This window comes from Glycine soja, chromosome 9 (genome assembly GCF_004193775.1).
Source record: "Glycine soja cultivar W05 chromosome 9, ASM419377v2, whole genome shotgun sequence".
Taxonomy (NCBI): domain Eukaryota; kingdom Viridiplantae; phylum Streptophyta; class Magnoliopsida; order Fabales; family Fabaceae; genus Glycine; species Glycine soja.
In genome coordinates, this window is record NC_041010.1 from 4,712,699 (window position 1) to 4,738,385 (window position 25,687).

General features: G+C 32.8%; 3 protein-coding genes across 12 annotated transcripts; all 3 read right to left on the reverse strand.

Moving 5' to 3' along the window:
- Positions 1-321: 321 nt before the first annotated feature.
- Positions 322-8,557, reverse strand: LOC114366837. 6 transcript variants are annotated; one of them, XM_028323842.1, is made up of 8 exons: positions 7,395-7,989; positions 5,588-5,957; positions 5,344-5,456; positions 3,903-4,382; positions 3,299-3,454; positions 2,744-3,159; positions 959-1,639; positions 322-930 (listed from the first exon to the last, which is right to left on the reverse strand). In XM_028323842.1, the coding sequence occupies exons 2-7, from the start codon at positions 5,935-5,937 to the stop codon at positions 980-982; spliced, it is 2,175 nt and encodes a 724-aa protein (XP_028179643.1). In that variant the 5' UTR covers positions 5,938-5,957; positions 7,395-7,989; the 3' UTR covers positions 322-930; positions 959-979. The 6 variants fall into 6 exon arrangements, with proteins under 6 accessions (XP_028179643.1, XP_028179646.1, XP_028179645.1 ...); XM_028323845.1 differs by adding an exon at positions 8,180-8,557 and having other exon boundaries at positions 841-1,639; positions 7,395-7,442; XM_028323844.1 differs by having other exon boundaries at positions 841-1,639; positions 7,395-7,442; positions 7,715-7,989.
- A 1,703-nt stretch (positions 8,558-10,260) lies between these two features.
- LOC114367542 (ankyrin repeat-containing protein ITN1-like) lies at positions 10,261-18,225 on the reverse strand. Of its 2 annotated transcripts, XM_028324741.1 has the most exons (7): positions 17,973-18,225; positions 17,081-17,180; positions 14,942-15,039; positions 13,334-13,810; positions 12,574-12,723; positions 11,235-11,653; positions 10,261-10,920 (listed from the first exon to the last, which is right to left on the reverse strand). In XM_028324741.1, exons 2-7 carry the CDS (start codon positions 17,089-17,091, stop codon positions 10,303-10,305), a joined length of 1,773 nt encoding a protein of 590 aa, XP_028180542.1. In that variant the 5' UTR covers positions 17,092-17,180; positions 17,973-18,225; the 3' UTR covers positions 10,261-10,302. The 2 variants fall into 2 exon arrangements, with proteins under 2 accessions (XP_028180542.1, XP_028180543.1); XM_028324742.1 differs by lacking the exons at positions 17,081-17,180; positions 17,973-18,225 and adding an exon at positions 16,598-17,065.
- A 1,310-nt stretch (positions 18,226-19,535) lies between these two features.
- On the reverse strand, positions 19,536-23,937 carry LOC114425740 (mediator of RNA polymerase II transcription subunit 18-like). Of its 4 annotated transcripts, XM_028392695.1 has the most exons (7): positions 23,777-23,937; positions 23,620-23,671; positions 22,495-22,545; positions 21,914-22,013; positions 20,660-20,717; positions 20,212-20,568; positions 19,536-19,862 (listed from the first exon to the last, which is right to left on the reverse strand). In XM_028392695.1, the coding sequence occupies exons 3-7, from the start codon at positions 22,528-22,530 to the stop codon at positions 19,760-19,762; spliced, it is 654 nt and encodes a 217-aa protein (XP_028248496.1). In that variant the 5' UTR covers positions 22,531-22,545; positions 23,620-23,671; positions 23,777-23,937; the 3' UTR covers positions 19,536-19,759. The 4 variants fall into 4 exon arrangements, with proteins under 4 accessions (XP_028248496.1, XP_028248495.1, XP_028248497.1 ...); XM_028392694.1 differs by lacking the exon at positions 23,620-23,671; XM_028392696.1 differs by lacking the exons at positions 23,620-23,671; positions 23,777-23,937 and adding an exon at positions 23,252-23,457.
- Positions 23,938-25,687: the final 1,750 nt, after the last annotated feature.

Genomic DNA, 25,687 nt, shown 5'->3' on the forward strand with positions numbered 1-25,687 from the left:
ATTATGATAAAGCTAAAAATCTTAAGAGAAAACATGTAAATTACAAAGAGAAAGGAACTTTACAAGAAAAATAAAAACTAAGAATAAAATTGCTAAGTTTTCACAAAGACAAGTGAGTCTTATGCAGAAGTGTGTGACAGTGGACCATAAGTTTAGATATTAAATCCTGAGAACTAGTTAGGTTGTCAAATAATTAATTTAGTAAATAATTAGACAAATTAACTTTTATCAACTAAAGAAAGGTTTGTGATCAATTACTATTTGAACAAAAAGAATAATTAAAGCAGAAAAATTTGTGAGAAAACAATTATAATGAGAAGCCTAGGATTATGAAAAGGACGGGACGAAGTAAATGATAAAAAACGAGAAGATATATTTAATTGAAGAGTAGGACTATGTCATAATCGTACTAAAGGGTCTAGCAACTCGTGTTAATGATAAAGTTATAAATCATAAGAGAAGACGTTTAAATTGCAAAGAGGAAGGGACTTTACAACAAAGGATCCTAATTGTGATCTTCAAGCTCCTCTGTAGTCAAGGATGCTCTCAGAGTGTTATTCTCCCTTGAAAAACTCCCAAAATCGCGCTCAGAGGAAAATATAGTGATTTCTGTTTTAAAAATCACTATTTATAAGGGAAATTTTAAGTGACTGACAACACTCATGAACCATGACTGTGGTGAACAACTTCGTAGAATAGTCTCGCATGGCCGTGGAGAATGGACCCTGGCCATCTCAAAATTTTTGTAACACAACAGCGCTTAGACATGGTCATACATTTTTTCACTTACACATCATTCTAAGACTAATTTTAATTAAGGATAATTCTGTGAAAAACTAATTTGCCTTGAAAAATATTTTAGATTAAACCTTATAAAATTAAACGGTCAAGTTACACTTTTAACTTGCATTGGACCTTGTAACGAGGATAGGAAGCAGTAGTTTTTTAAGTCGAGATAATATATTACAACTTTAACAAATCAAAATATGGTCTGATTATATGCCTCCTCTAGTTCTGTAGTGGATAGGTAAATCATACGTTTACTTGGCTTGAATAGATTCCTACAATAGAATGTTGAGTAGATGATATCTGACCATAATGAAAATTGCAAACCTACATATAGAAGCAATGGTAGACACGAAAGTACTGCAATTGAATCAGGAAGCACCTTCAAACCATAGTAGTAGGTTATGAAGAAGGAACTTCCAAATGCAACCATCATGCATGCTATGGAGATGAACAGAGTTATCAGTCCAAATATTAACTTCAAGGGCAGTGACTTGTGAAAGTCGTACACCGCATATCGCGAGATGAGAATAGACAAGAATATCAAAATTGCAGTTGCTGAGAAGATGAATGCAGCTGCATCTGCTATTGCAAATACTTGGAATGATGCTTTGTTCAAATAATTTGGTTTTTTTGTGTCATCATCAATACCACCTGGTATGTTAATTGCCGCAGCAAAAATCGCTGTGGCAATAACGGTTGATATAAGCATACAAAACTCAGCAGTGCGTTTCATCCATTCCTCTCCTTTTCCCCGCAATCCTTCATGCTCCTTTATGAATAATTGTTGAGCAGTTAGACCATCAGAGTTTTTCAAATTTATGAACGATGGTGGCATTATCTTCTTCACCTCCTGTCAAATATATGTAAGAGTTAGTATAGATGACTTTTGTGAATAAACCTCAATAATTACAATTTAGAATTTTAGGCATAATAATTAGAAATAATATATATGGGAACAAATGCATATATGGACGATCAACAAACAGATAGATTGACTAAATTTTGGATAGAATTATAATGGATGAGTAAAAAATAAATGATTAATCCATTTATGATCTGTCCAAAATGTAAATATTTTGATCAACCCATAACTGATTTAATAAAAAACCTATCCTTTTTTGTTTTTTTATGGATAGATATCTAAATAATCTATTTTTTAATTACCATAACATTCATACATAATATCAACCTATGAAGTAAAACTTCTAAGGCAAATACATAATACAAGATAGACATTTTGACTTGGTTAATGTCTAGTATATAACAAAATATCAAGTGATGATATATTTATTTTTTAAAACCAACCTTTTATATTTTTTTCAAATTATGAGTGTGTAAAGATAACAATTTCAATGTTCAAATAAAAAAAATAAATTTTAAATTAGACAATAAAAAGTATTAAATAAGTATCAAGTAAATGTTACAATATGTCAATATTAAAAGCTTGTGTATGACACAATGACAATTTGAATAAGAGATGTGTTTGTACTTTAACGGGTATCAATCATGCAGATTTATCGAAATACTAATCTTTGTTGAAAAATTTAATTATTTTTAGTAAAAAAAATTCTTTTCAATCACATTTTTTTATCAACAAGATTTGAATCTAAGATCTTACTTAAAGCATATATCAAACAAATAAGCACCATTTAACAGAAGAATTGTATACCACAAATTAAACCTCCTTGCTTCTTTAGTTTGTTAAGTACGTAATTTTAGCTTTTAACTATGGTTATATAATTGTTCACTTTAGGCTAAACTTTATAGAATTTATTGATATAAAAGATACAGGGATAAGTTGAAAAAATGTAAAACTAAAGAAAAGAGTAAAAAATACTTTATCCTAAACGCAACGAGAAAAGAATTTTCAAACACATGACAATGCAGATGTGCTGTGAAAGCAGAGTGCGTGTGAAAATGCAAGCATTCAAAGTCAATGAAATAAAGGGGTTACCTCAAACCATATGATCTCGAGGCACATTTGGAATGCAGCTCCAGAAACTATTGCAAGTCGATCTGGTGGGGCTAACTTTGCAGCCAAATGCAATAAAGTGTTGTTTTCTTTGACAATATATGATATTAGAATATCCTTAATGAACCCTATTTCATGTACGAGATTGAAGATGCTAGCATGGCGATATGAAACTGCTGTGTGAATTATACTTTGCCCATTGTTGTCCACTTCCCATATGATCTTGCCAGGGTAAGCACTAATAAGCTCTGACAAGAATCCAAAATTACCAACTTCTGCAGCATCGTATAATAGTTGAGAAGGCTCACTTATGATTCTCATTGCCTCCGAATGGTCTTTGTGCTGGAGAATTTTTTTCCAGAGAAAATTAACCAATTGAAACATCACATGTTTCGTGTCTGCAATAAAAAACAAATTGATTTCTTGTAACTAAAGAAGTGTAAAAGAGCAAGGTAATCTGGAAAACTCTACAAATAAATAAATAACTCAAGCCACTTGTCTGAATTTTCCTTATAACTAGTGAACGTAAGAATTTACCAGGGTTGATCCGGAAGGAACCTTCCATCTCTGGACAATGACAACACGAATCCAAAGGGTTTTGATTTACAGCCAAGAGATGCAAAGCTGTCTCGTTATTATCATCTCGTGCATAAGCTAGCTCTACCCACTCATCTGCCATTTTTAAGGCCATGTCTGGAAGATATTGGATCAATTGAAATTATTTTAAAATTTCAAAGGACCTAAGTTACATCGTTGGAAACTACATCTTTTTACCTAAGATGCATGTTATATCAATATTTTAATAATCAGTTTTAATAGATATGTCATGTTTTTCTGTCAAACATATTTAATATTGTTGTTGAAAATAATAAAAATAAAATCTTTTAAAAAAATAAAAGATTAAAACTAAACTTTTAAAATGACCAAAACACTAAAACATAAAAATCAAAAGTAACATCCAACCTAAATAAAAAGAAATTCTTACAAAATTTGTGTTAACAAATTCTAGCAAATGGATTAAACGTGTATTAATAATTATATTAAGATAAGATATAAGGTGGATTAAATGATGAAAAACCTTCTAACAATTAATATTTTTATTGATAAAAAAATTGTGTCAATTAAAATAATTAATGCTTACGATAGTTGCCGGTCTTGATAAAAGTAAAGAACAACATTATCTTGTCCGTATCCTCGAACGCTTCTTTGCTGATGTCGTATAGATAGCGTGTCATGTCGCAATTTCCTTGCATCGCAGCAAACTGAATAGGGATATAATCACTTCCACCCCTTCTTGTTGGCAAGTGTGGATCTCTTCCCTTCAATAATTCAACAATTTCCATGTTTCCAGATGCAACAGCGAAGCAGAAGGCAGTGTTGCCCCGGTAATCTTGCAACGAGATGTATTGATCGTTGTCGAATTCTTGCAGCAGCTCCTTCACAAAGGAAGCATGGTTAGCACCTACAGCAACATGCAGAAGTGTAGCCCAACCATCTGCTATTGCTGCGTGCTTCAGTCTACTATCTTTTCCTAAGATGACTTTGGCTGCTTGCCAATTGCCTTCTAGAGCAAGCTTGTGAAGGGGCACACAAAGCTCCAGAAATTTGTTCATGGATTCCCCTGAAACAAACCTAATGTTTAGGACACCTACAAAGTCTTTCAGTACGTTTATATTTGGTTTTTTGAGTATAACAGTACTCCCTCAACTTGTATAATACCCAAAGATGAATTGATGTTTGTTGTTTTCATAGTACCCAATTTATGATATTTATTGTATTAATTAAAAGAAGTGAGAAAGTATATTCACAAGTAATTGGAGTAGAGAGGAATATTAATGACAAATTTTTTTTAAAAAAAGTTATAAATTTATTATTATCAAATAAATTAATTATTTTTCTTAATTTTGAAGAATTTGACAATTAAGTGTCTTATATATAAGAAAGAAGAAAATATATCTTTTTTTTTATAAAAAAATGGGGTTGTTCTAGCTAACTTAACGTTTTAAGTTTGAGTATTAAATATATAACCATCCAAAGTTATTTATAAGACTTGAATATGATTGCTACGGTGAAAAGGATATCCATGGTCTATACAAATATATATATATATACATTTTTTAAACTAATTTACAAAAATTAAAAAAATTGGTTAATTTTTATTTTGAGTGAATTAAAATTCATTTAAGTGGTTGTTTTTTCTTAATTGATGTTTTTTTCACACACACAACATGATTATTGAACCCTTAAGCACATACATAAAATAAGCTATCTATTAATCATATCATGTTGACAATTAATTATTAATTAGTAGTATTTAAGATTGTTGGAACGCATCATCAATTCACTATTTTCACCCAATTACTTTCTACTTAACTAATAATATATGCAAAGAGAATAATAACAATTATATTTTTTTAATTTTTAATTTGGAGCTAGTTATCTTAATTATAAAAAAAGAAAATGATAGTTTATTTTATTAATTAACATTATTTGTTTTTTATTGAAAAAAGGAAAATAAGTTTAGAAGTTTTTAACAAAAAATAGATAAATTAAAAGAATAAATAATTTTTTACCGTACGTACTTGTTTCCTGTAAAAAGTAAAGATCAGGAGAGCTAAATTGACTTGTATCTGGTGCCGTTGGATCGCTGGAGAGTTGTCCTTGTGGAGTTGATGAGTTGTCACCAGTCCTTTCCCTGTCAAATCGAAGGTTGCAAATTACGTAATTAATTAATTATTATATACGTTTAGAAATCTATAAACAATATTAGCATTCAGCAATTATCAAAATTCAAAATTTTGAATCTACAAATTAAAGATTCTTAACCTGTCGAAAACCCTGTCAAGCTCGTCCCACATTTGCTTGGATGTATTTGGACCCTCTGAAAATATTTCAAAAACATCTGGGTTCAAGGCACAATGTAAAATATTTTTTGCTTTGGCCTCTAATTCCAAATTCTTCATGTCTTCTTCATCATATTCATCTTCAGTTTTTTCCACTTCTTCATTGTCTACTAGCTTTGTTGGAACTTTTGGTCCATTTTTTATCAGAAGCCATAGCTTGAAGTCAACGGATTGTATGAATATTTTCATACGCTCCTTCCACTCGGTGTAATTTCTTCCATTGAAATATGGTGGCCTCGAAATAGAATGCCCTTCAGTGATGATATTATCCATCAAATTCACAACTGTGGAACCTACAATGATATATTTTCTTATACTATATTATGTCCAGGAATGTCAACAATAAATAAAATTTATTTAGCGTCGTCATATAACTAATTAAAAAAATCATGTGTATTTTTCTTCTAAATCTTCACCACTCAAATAAGATTTCATTAATATTTTATCTTTTGTAGTTACACATAAATAAAGTATATGAAATATGATCTTTTGTCCTAACCCTGCTAAAATAATAAATGCATGATTGTCTCCCAAACCTATACTAACGAAGAGTGAAATATGAACAAAGAAATAAATGAGAAAAAATAGGAAGGATGTAAAGGGAAAAATATTGTGAAAAATATGTTATTTAGATGGATATATAGGATATGAAAAAAAATATTATTATTTATTAATTTATTTATTTGGATAATATTATTATTTATTAATTTATTTATTTGGATGAATAAGAAAGAAAAAAGAAGTAAATAAATATTACAAAAAAATATACTAATTAAAATCTTATATTCAATGAAATGTGAATTTTGATTATATTTTTTTTCTTAATACACACACAATCATCAACCTAAGAATAAAATGACCCCTTCGTAAGTGTTTTTCTCTTATTCCTTCTCCACTAAATACATTTAAACAAATACACATTAAGAAATTCTTGTGCGTGAATCCCCAGATGAGTGAAAATTTAATTTCATTCATATTTAGACTCTGAAAAGCATTTAGTTCTTATGCTGCATATTAGACTCATCATACATGTGGTTGAGAAATCATTACTTCAACATTAAAAAACCGTGAAAGGAACAGTCGAGTACGGAGTTCGCACAAAGTGAATACGTGTTAATTTTTGACGTTTAGATACTTGTGTCATGAATAGGGAAAATGTCTCAAGGAAGATAAGGATTTTCCAAAGAAAATTGAATACCTAATTGAAGTGAGACAGGAGTAATTAAGCTAGTATAATTTTGTATAACAGAATATATAAATAATGAAAAAATCTCGTAACTAATTAATAATGTGTTTTTTTATAGGATTTTTCAGAATATAAAAACTCTGTTAACTGAAGAAAGAACAAGAAAGGATAAAGGTCAAACAAGAATAATTGATGCATATATTGGTATGGACGGTTTCTTTCATTTTTTACTATTTGGACCACTTGCACATCTAAGAAATCAAAAGACATTTAAGTATGATTAACCCTTTAAGGCACACAAGTAGCTAGCTAGCTAGACAAGGCCACAAGGGTTAAATTACTCCTTAAACTTTCTTTAAAATTATGGAGTAGGAGCCAGGAGTAAGTAAACCTAACGGGACAACCCCACCAGTGAGAATAATCCATGTTTGCTTGTTTGTTCCACTCATAAGTTGTGGTCAATTATTGTACATTTTTTTTCCATAACGTGTGAATGAAATTTCAAATTTCAACCTAATGAAGAAAGTGTTAAAGGTGCGCGTACCTGCAAGTAGAACATTTGACGGCAACTTTTCCTCCTCCACTTAATTGACTGTACAAAAATTATCAACAACACCAATAAGTGTATTGTGGGAAAATAAAATTAATAAATGGGAAATATTTCAATAAGGGAAGTTAAGAAATTAATGCATATATAGATCTGGTTGAGTTCTTGATGGAGTAGTACGTGGATGAAAAAAACCCACGTAAACTCAAAGGGTGTCCATAATATGTAGGGAAAAGAGAAGAAAATAAAGTTGAAACAAGTGCAGGTTAAAGTTATACACCAAAGTTAAAAGGAAAAAGGAATGGAGAAAAAGAAACCAGAAGATGGAATTCGGAGCTTTTGATTAAACAGTCTTCGGGGAACCCCTAAAGAAAATCAAACAAGCACGAAGAAGAAGAAGATGATGGTGGTTGGTGTTGCAGTGTTAAATGAGAAGGAGTGGAGTTGATATTTATAGGATATATAGAATTAGAAAGAAAATGGCTCTACGGCAATAGAAGAAATGATGAAGAACGTTCCTTTCGAATATTCTTTCCTTACTCTCTATGGCTTTGGGATGTATTGCACATTCCAGGGTATTACTCAAACACACGCTTTTTTATAATGATGTTGCAATGCATGTAAACCGGAGACTTAGGTCGTCAACGGTAGCTAGTGAACAATGAAAATGAATGCCAAAAAAAAGATACTGTTACAAGTCAGCTTAATATATTGGATAAACGACTAATAAGTGTGTACAGCATCATAATATTGCACTAATGAAAAGGAAAACTTCTTCTCACCTTCGTCACATCTCTGAGACCCTCAAACAACCCATCCCTCGCCTTTTCCATTCTCAACTTCTCTTTCAGATCTCGAAGACCATGAGTGCGGCGGTGATGACGGTGATGGGTTGTGTGGGGGTGCGAGTCACAGGCTATGGTGGTGCGGTGGTTATGTGCGGACATCTCCAACGACTCGACCTCCCTAATATTGGATAGTGTTCGTGAAATCTGGACTGATGTCACTAACGAGATCTGAGATTTTTGGGTTTCTTGATCTATTTTCCTTATGGGATGGGGCTTGGAAATGACTTTAGACGAATGAGTTTGATTTAGATGGATTTGTGTTTAATTTGTAGCGTTTTGAGGTTTGTTGTTTGTTCTTGGGTTTGATTTGGGAAGAACATGAGTTTGTATTATGGTTTGAATAAATTTTGGGAGGTTTTAATAGACAAAAAAGGATTTTTATTAGTAAACATTATTTTGAGGCATTTTTGTGGTTTTTAGCTGAAAAAAATGATTAGTCCCATTAAATAATAAAAAATAACATGTGGCCGTCTCTAAGACCGCCATCTCAACTTTTAACCGACATTCCCTAACGGCAAGGGCTAATAGTTACAACGAAAAAAAAAAACTTTAGGGACCTTTACCAATCAATATTTTATTTAATAATTAAAAGTCAAAATTAAAAAAATTTTAAGGAATAAAAATTTAGTTAATAATTTTTTTAATATTTATAGTAATTTTTCTTATAGGAAAACACTAAGTAATGAAGTAATGTTTTTTTAAATAATTAAAGAAAGTGTAAGAGTAATTAAAAATAAAGAAAAATTATATAATTTCAAATACCCTTAGGATCTCTACACTCGATCAATTAACACCACTAGCTACATAATCTATACCAAAACCTCCCCTATGTTGTTAGAGAGTACTCTCTACACCACCAACTATCACCCTAAACACTCCCACCACCACCTAGGCTTCACGATGGTCGTCCCTACTCCTTTCTTTCTTAGCTAACATCTCTAGGTGACTTGGGAGTCATGTTCACAAAATCTTCTTTCACAAGAGTTACCTCAACAATAGTAAGAGGTACTTCAGTAGCCCAAGTAGGAGTTACCTCAAGAAGACATCAATGAACCTCCCAGAAAGTCCACAAACCTTTTATCAACATTTTGATAGTATCAGACAAATGCTAATGACAAGGTATATCACATGTCCTCTAGGTTACGCATATGTTACATTTTTCTTTAACCTAATACAAATTGATTTTTTTGTTTCAGAAAAAAATGATTTTTTATTTTTATTTTTTTAATTATTTTCAAAATTACTAACTTCTCTATAATTTTAACCAGAAAAAAATGAATTTTTATTTTTATCAAAGTTTTATTAAAATATTTATTTTTTTATACTAACAAATATAAGTAAATATCATGCCTGCCAAGCATGAGTCAACACGCTAGTTTTTATATATTTGTTAGTCTTGCACCATATCCATTAAAGTTGGTTTAGTGATGGCGTATGAGTAGTTTGTATGAGATCTCGGTGACTTTTTATATTTGAGTACTTTATGTTATTCTTTCATTATCTACCGATGTCTTTGTCCACTTTCATTCTCCTCTCTAATTTTCAATCTTAATTTACTATACACTGTCCAACGATAAAAATTCATGAGTGTGATATGCTCGGACATGGGAGAAATTGTACTATGATTTGGGACCACACATCAATTGTGATCCGTCTAATAAATGGTTGACATGTGGTCAACTAACTGAACACAAGAATAGTTGTTGTGCATAAGAACATTTATAATAATAATATTTAGAAGAAGCCTAATTATTAGTGTCCACAATGATGTAATCCAATAAAAAGTCTAATCCACTCCTTTTACTTATGTTTGGAGTCATATATAAGAATATGCATGTTTTCACATGGAAAAAAGTTGATAAGAAAAATACCATGACAAGAACTAGACTTTTGTCCTTTTGTGTGATTTAGTGAACGTTTTTTTTTTTTATGGGTTAACTTCTTTTTATTTTTTAATTACCCATGCAATCATCATCTTGAGCATCAGTAAAAACAAAAGATTATAACACGCGGACAAAAGAAAAAAAAAATAATTATTGAGCTTGTACTCAATGTTTCTAGTGAATCATGCGTTTCTTTGGTCTAAACAAAGAACCACACATGTAGTGAGAATACACTATGTCGTGCCAGAGACGAAACTGTAGATATATAAATAACAATATTGGGAACAACACAAATACAGCAATGGTGATAGGAACAACCCACGTTTTAGCATGGTAATATGTTATGAAGAAAGCACTACTGAATGCTCCCATCATGCTGACTATTGAGAGAAATAGTGACACTAGTCCAAATATCAACTTGAATGGCAATGACCTCAGAAAATCTTCCTCAGCATATCTTGAGATGAGTATGGACAAGAAAATTAGGGTTGAGGCGGTAGAAAGAGTTAATGCCAAGGCATCTGATATTGCAAATACCGTGAACAAATGTTTCTTCAAATAATTGGGAGATCCTGAATCGTCTTTGGTACCACCTGGGACGCTGAAGGCGGCAGAAAACACTCCTGTGGCAATTAGGGTTGAAACAACCATGCAAGAACTTGCTGTTCGCTTCATCCAAGATTCTCCCTTTTTCAACAAATCCTTATGCTGCTCGGTGAATAGTTCTCTAGGAACAATGCCTTCATGATTTGGCCTCTCTATATATGATGGTTGCATGTTCTTTTTTACCTCCTGCCACATCAAGGGTATGAGTGCATGATGTCATATGTATAACTATTTTTTTACTTCATGGAATTGAAGTATACATGCATCTTAAGGTTGTATTTTTTTCAATTTATCACAGGAATGGAGAGTGAAGTTGAGAATATGATGATGTACTAATTAATGTTATGCCTAAATTTTGAGAAAACCATTCCAAAGTATTATTGATTTTCAAGAATATAAAATATTTACATTTGCTTACTTCTTATTCTCAAAATGAAAAATGGTAACCTGTTATATTCCTATGGAAATAAAAGTTAAGAAGATTGGAGTATGGACCATACCTCAAACCATGTCAACTCAAGCATCATTTGAAGAGCTGCTCCAGAAACTACATTAAGTCGATCTGTTGGTGCTATTTCTGCGACAGAATGGAGTAACGTGCTGCCTTCATCATCCCAAAATGTTAACAGGAGATCTTTGCTTGGGCCAATTTCGTGTATCAAATTGAATATGCTAGCGTGGCGGTGCAAGGCAGCAACGTGAATTATACTCTGACCCATCGTATTCAATTCCCAAATCAAATCCGGATAAGTGCTCATAATCACAGATAGAAACTCGAAATTGCCAACTTCTGCGGCAATAAATGTTACTTGAGATGGTTCTCTAATTGCAGTCATCATCTTAGAGTCATCGAGGGTAAGAAATATATCCCACACGCGTCTTGTAAGTTTGAGGACCGGAGGGTCCTTCATGTTCTTGCCTAGGGCACACAACTTGACCAGTTAGTTATCTCATGAAAAAGTATTCAACAAAAAGAAAATTGTCTCTCATGAAAAAGTTAACTGTTGTCAAAAAACCCCTTCAAGGAACAATAAAGCGAATTAATTTAATTAATTAGGGTGGACTATCAATCTATCATTACGTTATCTTCTAATCATAAATTGTGATGTTTAGTAAAATTGTTGAGTTTTGTAATACTTATATCAAAAGTAACAATACTTATGAACATACTTGATTTTTTAGTGTATGCCTGACAGATTTTCAGTAAAGCAATAATTAAAGAATATAACGACTACCAACACAATAAAAAATAAATGTCAAAAGACGAATGTAATGACATTTTTTTTATATCCTTTATATTATTGATCGAGATGTATTAGACATTATTAATTTTAGTAAGTCATTTCTTCAATCAGAACTAACAGAGATAGAATCAGATTGACTCTCCAAAATACTTTCTGGAATATTTCTCAATGTGCTGACTGTTCATAGAGAGTGAGAAGCGGCAAAAAATCGAAGAATTTTTTAGAAAGCAAGAGCTACTTGTTCTTATTTTCCTGACAAATGATCAGAACTTCATCTGAGTTCGACTAAGGAGTCTACTAGAGATCAAAAAATGTTGGAGAAAGAACAACAGAAACATGTTCTTTTCAGGCAATTGAAAATAAAGAAATAATAAATTTATACAAACTTACAAAATATCAATCAAGAAAGAAAATTATTAAATAAAAATTGAGATCCATCAAAATTAATATTCTAATTTTCAATAAATTTTCATAGATAAAATATCAGAAAGAGATTACCCAGAGAGAAGAATATCACTAGCATTTATATATGATCAATAGAGTAACAAATTGGAAAGCGTCATGATTTCCTAATAGAAGTGATTATATGGCTTACACAAATGCAGGACGTGTTTTGGATATCGTAGCGGACTTCGGCAACCACAATCCAAAGGCTTTCGAGCCAAAACATGCAAAGCTGTCTCATCGTTATCACCCCGTGCAAAAGCTAGCGATTCCTTCTGATTGAGCATTTCCAGGGCCAGTTCTGCAAAAAGATCCAAACTCTGGTGACAACACCATTAATGAGGGTGTTCACCCATGTTCTGTTGTTCTACCAAGATTACACTGCTTAATTTAGTTATGTTTTACGTACTTGATACGGTGATATATTTGTGGTTCGCAATTATAAGAGAAGGAATCAGCCGTTTAAAGAATTAAACTAAAACTATTCTTCTGAAGTCAATTAATCAAACATTAAACAATTTGGACTTTCATCAGCAACTCGAGTATAAGTTTCTTTTCCTTGTTGAAATCACGGCTTAATCCACTTTTGTTTCCTATTATTTTTATGATTACGTAATTATGGTTCCTTAAAAAATCTTATTGATGTATTGTACATAGATAAAAAAAAAAAAAAAATACTAGCATACAAGGTTAACACATTACTCAGCATACATGTTAGACTCATGATTGGATCAAAATTACTAAATTTGAAAAACATAAAAACTATGTTCAATAAGTTTTTAGAGGGACCAAAATAACATGTTGAAACCAAACATGGATTTAGTCCTAAAATCTTTCAAAACCACTCAAATGAGAGAATGTTGAAAATTTCTAAAACTTAAACTAAGATGTTAGGTGCGTAATATGCTTACCATAAAGTCCAGAGTTTACACAAATGAGAAACACTTGAAACCAATCATCATCGTAGAGTGTTTCTCTAGTTTTATCAAACAGATACCAAGCCATTTCACTTCTTCCTTGTAACACAGCCAAGTGAAGAGGAGTGACTCCTTCTCCACCCCTTATCATTGGCAATGATGCATTTTTTCTGCGCATTCTCTCAGCAATGTGCACGTTTCCAACCGCTGCAGCAAAGCAGAATGCAGTGTTACCCTTGATATCTTGCAGTTCTAAGTCTTCACGCGACATTAGTTTCAGCAACTCCTCCACGAAGCTTTCGTGGTTTGCTCCGACCGCAATGTGGAGCACTGTTGCCCATCCTTTTGTTATGGCGGAGTTCAGCAGCGCCGGGTCTTGGTCAAGGATTTTCTTGGCCTCTTTCCAGTCTCCTTCCAGTGCTGCTTTGTGAAGGGGAACACATTGGGTGAGGTACCTGTGCCTTGATTCTTCTGCAACAAGTCAATTTAAGTGTTAAAACTTTAGGGTCTAAACATTTGATCCAATCAAATTCTATCCTATTCTCTCTACATATGAATTTTTTAGTGACTAATGCGATCTATGGATCCACTAAGGGATTATAAATTTATAGTTACTCATGGAGTGATGATATTAATAGTTTTGTGTAGATTAGCCATCTGACATATGAAAAGAGTTTTCCAAGGCCCGCATTCAGTAGAATGAGAAGCTTAATGTAGTACTTAACTCATCTAATAGACTAATCTTTTATGTTTGATTTTCTTTTGTGCTTTTAAGTCATAACAATTGGTACTTTCATTCAGTGTTGGGCTATGGAAAGGCTGGATTAATGTGTAATGTACCAAATATTGATAGATGAGTGAAGATATTAATATAAAGGAAAAATTAAAGGGTTATCATTGGGTTAGTGTGCATGGAGTGAAGCCACGTCAACTCTTAATAGAGGTAATAATTTGTATGAATCCTACATTGAGTAGAGTGAGAAATTTAATGTGGTACTTGAATCATGACTCATGAACATTTTAGGTTGGACTCTCCTCATCAATTTAAGTTATAAAATTTTCAATGCTCTAGAGTATGTATACCTTCTATTGAAATTATGACTTGATATTTGGTTATCTTTTCCCGACTTGAAAACTATTCTAATTAAGATGAAAAAATAAGAGGAAATTCTGAAATTAAGGGTACCAACTGTCAAAAGTTACTACAAATGCTTGTGATTCTATCAGTTGTCTTCTATGATTATTCATTAAGCTACCTTACTTAGGCTTATAGAGAACTAGGCTTATGGAGAACTAAATGTTGTTTCAAAAAGAGGTAGGTAGAGGTTGATCTATAGTAACTATAGTAGCCGAAATTGTATATGATCATAAAAATGAGGTGGATTTTGCAATGATTTTGATTGTCCAAGTATTACTGAAATTATTACATATTAATACGAGCAAATGTCCTAATACAGTACTACTTTTATTTTCCTTTTTTTTTATATTTTCCATTGTCAATCTCAGATTGTGCAACCACAGAAAGAAAAAAAAAATCAACATGATACGAAAAGAAGATAACTAATTGGTAGGATTTTAATTAAGAAGGGACAGAGAACTTACGAGTGGACACCAAATGAAGGAGAGGCCTTCTAAACTGAGCTGAACCAGCCCTCTGAAACATTCGTGGGAAAGATGTTGAATGTGTTAAGGCCATTTTTCTGCAAAGACAACATACAATACAATACAATATTACATCTTTCAGTAATTAGTTAAGCATGCACTTTAAAAAGCTCGACAGATATGAGAGCATAAAAGCATCTTCAGTGGAAGAATCCATTTTAGGTTCTTGGATCACTTTATGAGTCCTATAATGTCACATAAGATGTAAGAATTCTGTTCATTTTTTGCTCTGGTGGTAAACCCCAATTTGAATTCTTGGGTTATTTTTTCTGGGATTCATACTCGAAATTAGTTAGAAAATAGACAAAAAAAATAACATTTTTGAAAAAAAAGGAATTCTTGGGAGTTTTTTCCCTAAAATTGAATCTCCATCATGAAAAACTCTTAAACAAAAGTAGTAGTAGATCTGGTAAACAGTGGTTCTTGAGCTCAATAACTTAGCTCAAAAACCCCTGTTAAGGGATGCTTTGACAATCTTCTAAGTCAGAAATGACTTGTTAGGACTTACCTAAAAGCAAAGAAAAAGAATGTGTCAATAAAAGCAGAGTCCTGTAGTAGCAGAAAAGTGATATAGCTTGATTGAAAGTGAATCACAGTTAAAATTAAAACTAAATTTTGAAGATGCATGCATGTTAAGATGTATACAACATGACTAGCTAAATGACTAAATATTTTAAAGAGAATTATATAACGAAAATGTAGAGAAATGTTAACACCAATGCCGCCACAATCTCTAGCATGTTCTTCAATAAATTTTCTACTATTGACTAAAAATTGGTTGGAAATCATAATTTTTTTATGGATCTTATTTTTTATTTAATGAATTCCTATTTTGATTTTGTATTTTTTTTAATAAATTTTAACTAATAATAAATAAAAAGAATATAAAATAAAATGTATTATTAACATTCCTTAAATATTATATATATATATATATATATATATATATATATATATATATATATATATATATATATATATATATATAAACATAATTTGATAGGTAAAACATAAATACCTATAAACTTGACAACTTTATTTTCCCTTGTTTTGTTACAATTATTCTCTTGCTTTTGCTTTTGGGAGGGAGAGGGGCTCAATAAATAACCTTGAGATTTCCACTAGGAAGTAAATTATTAATCTCATTTCAATTACTTTTGGCCCATATCAAGGGGCTGCTCCTTTTTCTTATTCCAAAATTTTCTTCTCACACAATCATGATTCCATTGAACAAAATGCATAACAAAATCAATGAAATCATGATTTGGTTATATGATATACAAGGAAATCTCAATTCTGTAAATCTTTTTGTCACCCTAGACATAACAAAAAAATCATGATTCCGTTGTTATTTTTTACACCCCCTTAACACAATGAAATTATGATTTTGATTTTATTGTGTTGTTTTTTTAAAATCACAATGAAATCATGATTATGTTGTGATTTTCTTAACAAAAAAAAAGTAATGAAATCATGATTCCATATATATTTTTTCCAGAAAAAAATACATACGAAATTAAGATTTCATTGTAGATACGTTTATAACAGAATTACAATTCCGTTGAATGTGAATTTGAGAAGGAAATAAAAAGATACCTCAAAGGAGTTGGAGATGGATTGGACGTAGTTGGGAAGTGAAGGAGGAGAGTTAAGGAGAGGAATTGGGAAATAGAAGAAGAGGAAGAGAGAAGAGGTTGGGAGGAGAAGGGAGGCAAAAGAGAGAAGAGGGAGTGAAGTGCCAGGAAGGGATGGGAACATTCAAATGGGGCAGAATAAGCTTTTCTCCTCTAGGTAGGGACCAAGAGCAACTAGAGTAGAGGCCAATAGCAACACTCTTTCCACCATGAGTCTATGACCCATCACCCAACCGACCAAAAGTAAATTGGGATTTCTATATATATTAAGACCCAAATCCCTAAAGTTAGGTTGGAGAAGATCTAATTAATTAAGGAATATCCTGAGATTCCTAGACAGATAAACACTCACACAACTAATTGACATCAACAAAGGAAAAAAGATGGACACTGGTGGGTCCCTGGGTAATGTAACATGTGACAGTACTATATTTCATATACTTACACGCCTATCATTTGAAAACGGTAAAAACTTTATGGTCTGATTATTGGTCTTCTGCACGCCAGAAATTTCAGCACACCTATTCTTGGATAATGTTCTCCCTCTGAAAATATACAAGTTTAGTCAGTTTACATAATTTGTAGTAATCGTTAAAAAGAAATTGTAAGAAACACCATAAAAATGTCAAGGGTATGTATGAATTTTATTTTCTATTTTTAGTTTTCAAAATGTAATTAAACAATAGACTATGAAGAGTAGGGCAAGACAGAGTGTGAAATTAAAGAAGAGATTGAAAAAGAGCAAAAGCAAAGAAAACATGAGGGAGAAAAATAAAACATCTCTTTTTGTTCTTCTTTTCTATAACACTTATTTTGGAAAGAAAATTAAAACCGGATAGATTTTAAACGAGGAATTGACCGGTAAGTGGTATAAAATTATGGTAAAAATTACTTTTTAAAACTAAAAAAATGAGATGAGAAACATTTCTTTAATTTTTGCAAATCTATATCATGTCTTCAAAATTGGAACACCAATGACTCAAATCCAAAAGAATTACTGTATATAAGGCCATTGTGCAGAAAACAGTTGCAAAAGAAAAAAAAACAATAGAAGTTTTTCATTTTCTTGTGTACCTTCTTCTGCTTTCTGGAATTAATATGAGATTTTTCTTCATAATAATAAACTTGAAAAATATCCTGTCTAGTGTTCTATATTGCTCCATTTTTGAAGGCTAGAAATGTTTAATTAGGGATATTTCAAGAGATGAATAAATACCCAGACCATATAATATAGCAGAGCATTTAGCAACAACATCTTGGAATAAAAGAGAAAGTATCAGATGTCCGAAAAAAGGGTTTTAATTTTAAAAAAATTAAATAATAACTACTCAAAATACCAGAGTTATTTGGTCCAGCTCCAACAAACAAAAACTGCAACAGTAACATAAAGGAAGAGAAGACAGAGAAGAGGAGAAAGAGAAGGGAGTGAGCAATAAGAATCAATTATGGTAGAAGAAAAGTTAAGAAACTTTCCCCTTTTGCAGCATGATGGTTGGTTTTGCTTCCAGAATGACAAATTCATCTGCAGAGGGACACAGATGAAGTGAAGTGTTTTGGTTGGTCAAGAACAGTCCAAGTGAAATAGGTGAGTGCATAAATTGATAGAAGGACCTTCTTTACTTTATTTGATTGGCTGCCAGGCTGTGAGTCAAGTCAATGAAATGATTACAAACAAAGAAAATAAGAAAAGGAAAAGTAACTTGTACCAATATTCCACTCACAAAAGCTAAGTACGGAAATTATGATTTTTCAATTAGAATTACATTTTGATCTCAATAAATCATATAATAAATAAACCACATAATACGTATATGAATTGATACCCAATAATAATTGTTCTAACTACAACAGTGAGACTGAGAGAATGTTGTGTTTGATGGAAGTACAGGACAAGGAACGAAGGAATCAAGGGGCATGCTTATTGTTAATAGATCAATGGATCAATAGATTGGGTATAAAAAGAATTAGATTAGATAGGTAAAATACAAACAAAATGGAGACACGTGTTCTACGACCAATTTTTTGAAATGTAATCTTATCTGAGTAATAAATAATAACATAACCAGCTAGCCGTGGAGGTAGCAATTTCCATATACAAGCAATGAGATCCACAGGATATTAATAAAAAAATGACAGAATAAAAAAATTAACAATATAAAAATATTCGAAAGTTACTGTAAGTTAGATTTTTTTAAAAAAAAAAATTAATAAGTAATTCAATAATAAAATTATCCAATAAAATATAAACATCGAATAGAAATATTCTTTTTATTATTAGTATAAATTAATGTAATGCTTAATTTTATTTAAGATGAATACTATATCATGTTAAAGAAATTTGATGATAATTGATGTAATTCCCAAATTAATTTTTTTGTCATATTTAATGTTTGTTTATTCTTTTTAAATAATTTAGTTTTTCTTAAATCCTTTAACTTTTAATTAAGAATATTATTAGTTCAGTTAGTTATTATATAAATTTAATATTAATTTTCATTTATTCATAAAAATTATATTATTTAAACCTTAAGCTCTTTATATATAAAAATAATTAAAAAATAATATTCTTTCTTATATTTTTAATGAATATATGATTGCAAAAAAGGTAAAAAAATAAATAGATAATCAGTTTGGTGAGTGAATAATGATAAAGAAAGCAGAAACCTAACTTTTATTCAATCATATTTAATATTTTGTCTCTAGTTTTTTTTCAATTTGATGTAAGAACAAAATCTTTAGTATATTTATCACAAAAGTAAAAATCAGTCAAGAAGGGTAGGCGCATAAACACTTCAAAAAAAAGGGTAGGTGCATAATTGCATACGTTCACTTGATTTTCATTCATATCGTGGGCTATTTTCCTAAAAGATAACTTATACATTTTCAGTACAGACAAAAAATAAAACAAAACAAAAGGGTAGGTGCAAATTTCAATTGATTTATGGGAAGGCCGAAGACAAGTTCCTACGTTAAATTTTCACATGTTCTTGTCAAGTGAAAATTAATATTCACTTCTCTTTATATGAAGTAAGCAAGTGGGGTCATGGAACTTCACATGTTCCTACGTTAAATTTTCACATGTTATTGTCAAGTGTGCATTTATAAAGATAACAGTACAGTCCCACTACAACGTTGTACTCCCACCGTCAGACATCAGAGATGCAGCAGCTGCAGCAGCTGTAGGAACAACACCGGTTGAAATGCCTGGTTTCGACAGGTGGAGAAGCCTGGGAAATTCACACCAAACAGTTACATATGTAAATGATAAATGTGAACGAACATTCTAAAAGCATGATTATTTTTCTGCAAACTCAAAGGGTTGCTAATTTTATCCACCTAAATTGACAACCAGTAACTAATTCTAATATGATGGTAAGACGACCTTAGACAGTCATAAGTGAGCAATACCAAACAAGCAAGACAAAGTTATTCAATCTATGACCCGTTAGCCAAATATGGATGAAGTTCACAATATAGTAAACCTGCCGGTTACTAGTAGCTCCAGGTTCTAGGTGAGTAAAATATTTGCACTTAGTATAGAAAAATGTGCAATTGAGAAAGCAAGAAGAAACTTACGGTGCAAGGTATTCACAAAAGGATGACACAGCAGCCGCAACTTCAGTGTAGGTTTCAGCAGTTGCAGGTGCTGTTACTTCAACCATTTGTATACCAGGTGTTACTGGCACGGCCTCGTCAGTTGCATGCAGCTTCAGCATTTTATTGATTGATGAAACCGTTACAGTGATTTGTGCACCCCTGTGGAAATTGAAGGAAAATCCCACCCTCAACAGCTCATGGTCTAACTTGTACCCCAGTGTATAAAACATGCGCAGTGCATTCTTGCTTGTTTTGCTTTCCACCATTGACCTAACCAGAACAGAAATTTGCTCTGCGCCTGCTCCCCTCATTGCACCACCTACATGTTTAACAGTCCTGAACAACCCATCAAGCATAAATTAAATGTGTATATGATTTATGGAAAAAAGTTGTATTGAGTTTTTGATAGTGAAGTTGCATGGTTTACCACGAAGGTTCAGCTTGCTCTAGGTCACACAACAGTCGAACCTCTGAGGCTACAGTACCTAGAAATAAAGACCATAAAATTGTATGATTAATTGGAGAAAAGTCAAAATATACTCAAGAAAACTGGACATATAGACTAACTAATTCAAAAAGTACACAATAATGTTGAGGACTTCAGGGAATTATTATGGAATTGAAAACATTAAATCTCCATCTTGTAGATGCAATACAGAATAAACCTCCTCTTGGACAAGTATAAATTTCTTCAAAGAACAGATAGAGAAACAACACCATGACATGTAAAACTGAGTCAATACAAAATACCATTATTTGTCAAAAAAGGAGCATGGCACATGGCATTTACATACTAGTCCACTGAAAATGCTTAAGGGTGCACTTGATGCACATTGAAGAACAGTACAAGTTAAAAACAGCTCAAGAAGCCAAGTCACATCAAATTATTTTCCTTTGTCTGCCGTTTGGTGGTCCATACATAGCACAGCTGCAAACAGTTCTAGATATGGAGTAAAGTTCACGTTGGGTATGAGCCTGATTGGTGGCTTGCTGGCTGTTCTCCATTGGGGTTAGTTTTAATGAGGTTTAGCTAAATTGAGGGTATTTTTACTTTTTAATTTTTTGGAACTTTGTACTGTCTAGCCCTTCACTTGATAGCATATCAAATGCATTCTAAATGAAAATGTCACTGCATATACTGAAACGAACATTTAACGGAGATTACACATTATGTGCAAACAGCATACAAAAAATATTAAGTTGTATAATTTTACAGTGGCCAGAAGCTAAGCACACATGCCATTCTGGACTACAAATTCCAGGCTTCCAAGGAATCCTGCGTATTTCCTCATAATTTGAAGCAATTTTCCAAAATTGCATTTGGAGACTTGGGAGGGAGTAAATTGGGTAAGGCTCTGGAGAGAAGCACTATTTTTTTCTGCTTTGGTGGAGTAGGGTGAAGGATAATGCTCTTTTCCTCTATCCTCGGTGCTGTTCATCTCATATGTGCTCTCATATTCTCAGGGGCTTGCTTCTTAGACACATTAAAATTGAAGGCTTCGTTGTATGGGTGTTTGTTTCCCAGGTTCCTAATGTAAGTTATATTATATCATACTTGTCTTTCCCAGGATAATGATATTCTTTTCCCCTTTGTTAGTAATAAAATAAATTTCATAGCAGCAAAAACATATGGAAATTTTGTTGGCCACAAAATAGCAAAATATTTAAACAAAACACTCACCTAGATGTTGACCACTCTTGAGGCATATTTCATGGATCCTCAATCGTTCTCTCTGAACGCCACATAGTCCTTGAAGAAGAATCTCCAAGGCCTCAACATGCTGCAAAAGATAACAAAATATTAACCGCCAAGGTTGTCTCACACAGCCAAAAACATGAAAGTTTCCTTCTGAAAAAATGCAATACTAACATAACATACTAACAAAATATCTTAAAACATTTGTATGCATTTTATTTGAGAAAGGGGTCCATTCAGGTGGCTACTCAATCTTTTCCTTACTGCCTAGAGCCTCGGGCATTTGGGTTACTAGAGCATTAAGTTACTTTTCATGGGTAGAATTCAAATATTAAATGCAAGTAACACGCAAGCAATCACATTCAGCATTCTTAAAACACGAGTGGGAAAATAGAGATTATGGCATTAACATGAAACAGGATGATTTATAATAGCCAAATCCTGCATCTAAAATTTCTAACATCAAGAGATGGCTAAGCCAGATCAATTTAATTCCAATACATCTCCCATATTCTTGAAAGAAAAAGCAATTTCCAATTAACTATTCAACAAAAACATAAACTCACCTGTGTCTCTATAATTCCCTGAACCACGCATTCCATATCCACCTTGCACAGCTGCATTGCACAAGAGATGTATGTATTATTTATGCAATCTAACACTTTCGATAAATCCATCCAATATTTATACAGATAAAACAGAGAAAAAAGCTTGTTGCTCCAACTGTACTACATAGTCTGCATTGGCATAAAATGCCAACAGTTGCTTGTGACTGTTTGAGTTGTGAGTGAGATAGAGAGAGTGGTGTCGAGATGAGTTTCTACTTCTAGAGTTCTAGATGCATACTACTACACTGGGAATCACCAACAAAGCAACACTGCTCAATATTAGACTTGAAATCAAAAGATGACCTTACTGTTTATAACATGCTAAACCAACAATAGAACCCCAAATGTCAAAGAAATGCAGAGAACCTCATCGATAAAAAGGAAAACACAACTTGAAAAGATAAGAGGGAGTAGCGAACAATGGGCAAAGGCATTTCTAGCTCACATGAAGGCAAAGTGAGAAAGATGTGCAAAAACAGTTGGCATGCAAATTTAAATTGAACAATTACACATTTGGTACAAGTGTTTAACTGCTTCACTCCCCTCTCCTCATCTTTTCCTTCTCTTAACCTATTATCTGAGCAGAGTGAGCTTCATCCTAGTTAACAAGAAAGGGAATAGATATGAATGGGGGTGGGGTCGGATTAATAAATGATCCTAAGGAAAACTAAAAAGTATATGATCATTGAGCAGAGATGAGAGAATGCATATTTACATTTTGATCACAGATCGTAAAATATCCTGCTCTTTAATTTTGCCTAAAATTTTCTGTTTCACCCTCTGTGTTACTGTGTACAAGCAGGGTGAATAGACCAGAACACAATGCTTATATCTATAATTAAGAAAATTTGGATTGTACAAGCAGAGGCTTCATTCGAACACAGACTACAGAAAAATCTACACAATATGTGGGAAATTGAAATTCTAGAAACCAAAAACACGTATTTTGGGTTACAATATATACAGCAAAAACTCAAGAATAGTTCTTTTCTTTTCAGCTTTTTCTATTCACGTGCACACAAGGAGTGATAGAAAGCAAGAGGAAGATACAGAACAAAAAGACAAAGAAAAGGTGCAACATACAGATTAAGCCACGAAAAGAAAAGCGGTTGAGCACATATAAAACCAAAACACCCTGCATATTTGTATTTAGCCATGTATTTTTTCAATGCTATGTTAGACACCACAAAAAGAAGAAATTATAAAACTTCATAGTGGGAGATTATGTTTGCTCACGTACCTGTCCCTACAACTTCGAATGAGAGGAACTAAGGAAAGGCGTCAACGGAACTATGGAACCACCGGAAAGAATAGCTGCCAAACAAGAGAGGAGATAACAACCCTAGACGAGGCAGGAAGAAGAGGAAAATGGGGGGTCTAACTAAGTGGTGTAGACAATAGAGGGGTTTAAAGAAGAAAAAAAGGGGTACAAGGGGGTGTACTTTTTAAATAAGAAAAAGGCGCATAACGGGTAATCAACAAAAAAAGGAGTATAGGGGTGTATATAGCAAGTGACTTTTATTTATTGTCTCTTTTTTTTTTTTTTTTACGGTAAGAGGAATACTTTTATTATCACGTCGTCTCCATATTTAAATCTAAAGATAAAATATAATAATAAATAAGACACTTTTAATAATATAAGAAATTTTATATGAAAATTAATTTAAAATTTTTATAGTTAAATTAGAGTTTAATAGACATGTATGATTTGTGTAAAAGTTTCTGTATTATATTTTTTTTAATATAATTTATATAATAATTATTATAAAAATTAATAATTTTATTATATATAACAAATTTTTATTAAATAAAAATATAATTTATGTATATATTATTTATTTATTAAATTATAATTAAAAAAAAATTATCAAAATTTATAAGTTATTTTTATTCATTTTATGACTCTAATTATTCACTAGCATTATGGTGTCCAATGGCTTCTGTAACTTCGCGACTGAAAGTGTCGGCTACCACGTCAAGAACAATAAAAAGAAAAATATTAATGAAAAATTAAATATTTGATAACAAATTAAAAATGAAAAGTTTTGAAAAAAAAATTATATATTTTATGTGTTAGGTGTGTGGTGAGGGGTAGAGACGAGAGAGAGAAAGTAAAGGGAAATTCCTTCTTCGAGGGAAGGGCCTCCTAGACTGGGTAGAAGCTTGTAATATTGCATGCCTTTATTTGATATAACGCAGTCATATATATACTGCTTAGTGGTACATGCAGGTGGTTACAACTGCCCTAACGGACTTAACAACTTGTAACGATATTACACATGTGCCTATTAGTAACCATTCGCACGTGCTGCATGTGCCTTTAGCTGACGTAATCGCGTAAGTGTTTGGGCCTGGTGATTGTCCTCGTGGGTCTGTCCATGGAAGTTCCTGATATGGAGGTCCCTGGTTCTGCTGCTGGTCCTTCGTGAAGACTGCGACTGCTAACAATACTCTCATCCCCTATCACCACCTTGTCCTCAAGGTGGTAGGCTTCGCGGATATCGGCCCATGGTTCCCAAGTGGTGTCCTCCGGGGGTTGACCGTCCCATTGAACGAGAACCATTGGAGTAGGTGGTGATGTCACGCTATCCATTTTAGAGTCGAGAATGCAAAGAGGGTTTGGCACTGGTTTAAGGCCGATGACCTGTAGAGGCCAGGGCTTGTCTGAAGGTGGAGGTGGACCATGGTAGGCGCGTAGCAGGGAGCTATGGAAGACGGGGTGGATGCGGGAGTCCTCCGGAAGTTGAAGACGATAAGCAACTGCCCCGACTCGAGCAATGATCTGGAAAGGTCCGAAGAAGCGTTTGGATAGCTTCGAATGGGTTACTCCGGTGACGGATTGTTGCCGGAATGGTTTGAGCTGAACATACACCCACTGACCCACGTTGAAGGTAACATCATCTCGTTTCATGTCAGCGTAGTGTTTCATAGCTTCCTTTGCCTTTCTCAAACGTCGTTGAAGTTTCTCGTGAATGTGTTGACGAGAAGTGATGAGGGAGTCAACAACTTCGTTGTTAGTCATGTCGGGAATGTAGTGAGGAACTACTGGGTGTGGTCTGCCATAGATGACTTCGAAAGGAGTCAGGCCGGAGCTGGAATGGAGCGACGTGTTGTAGGACCACTCTGCAAGTGCCAGGTATCGGAACCAGCT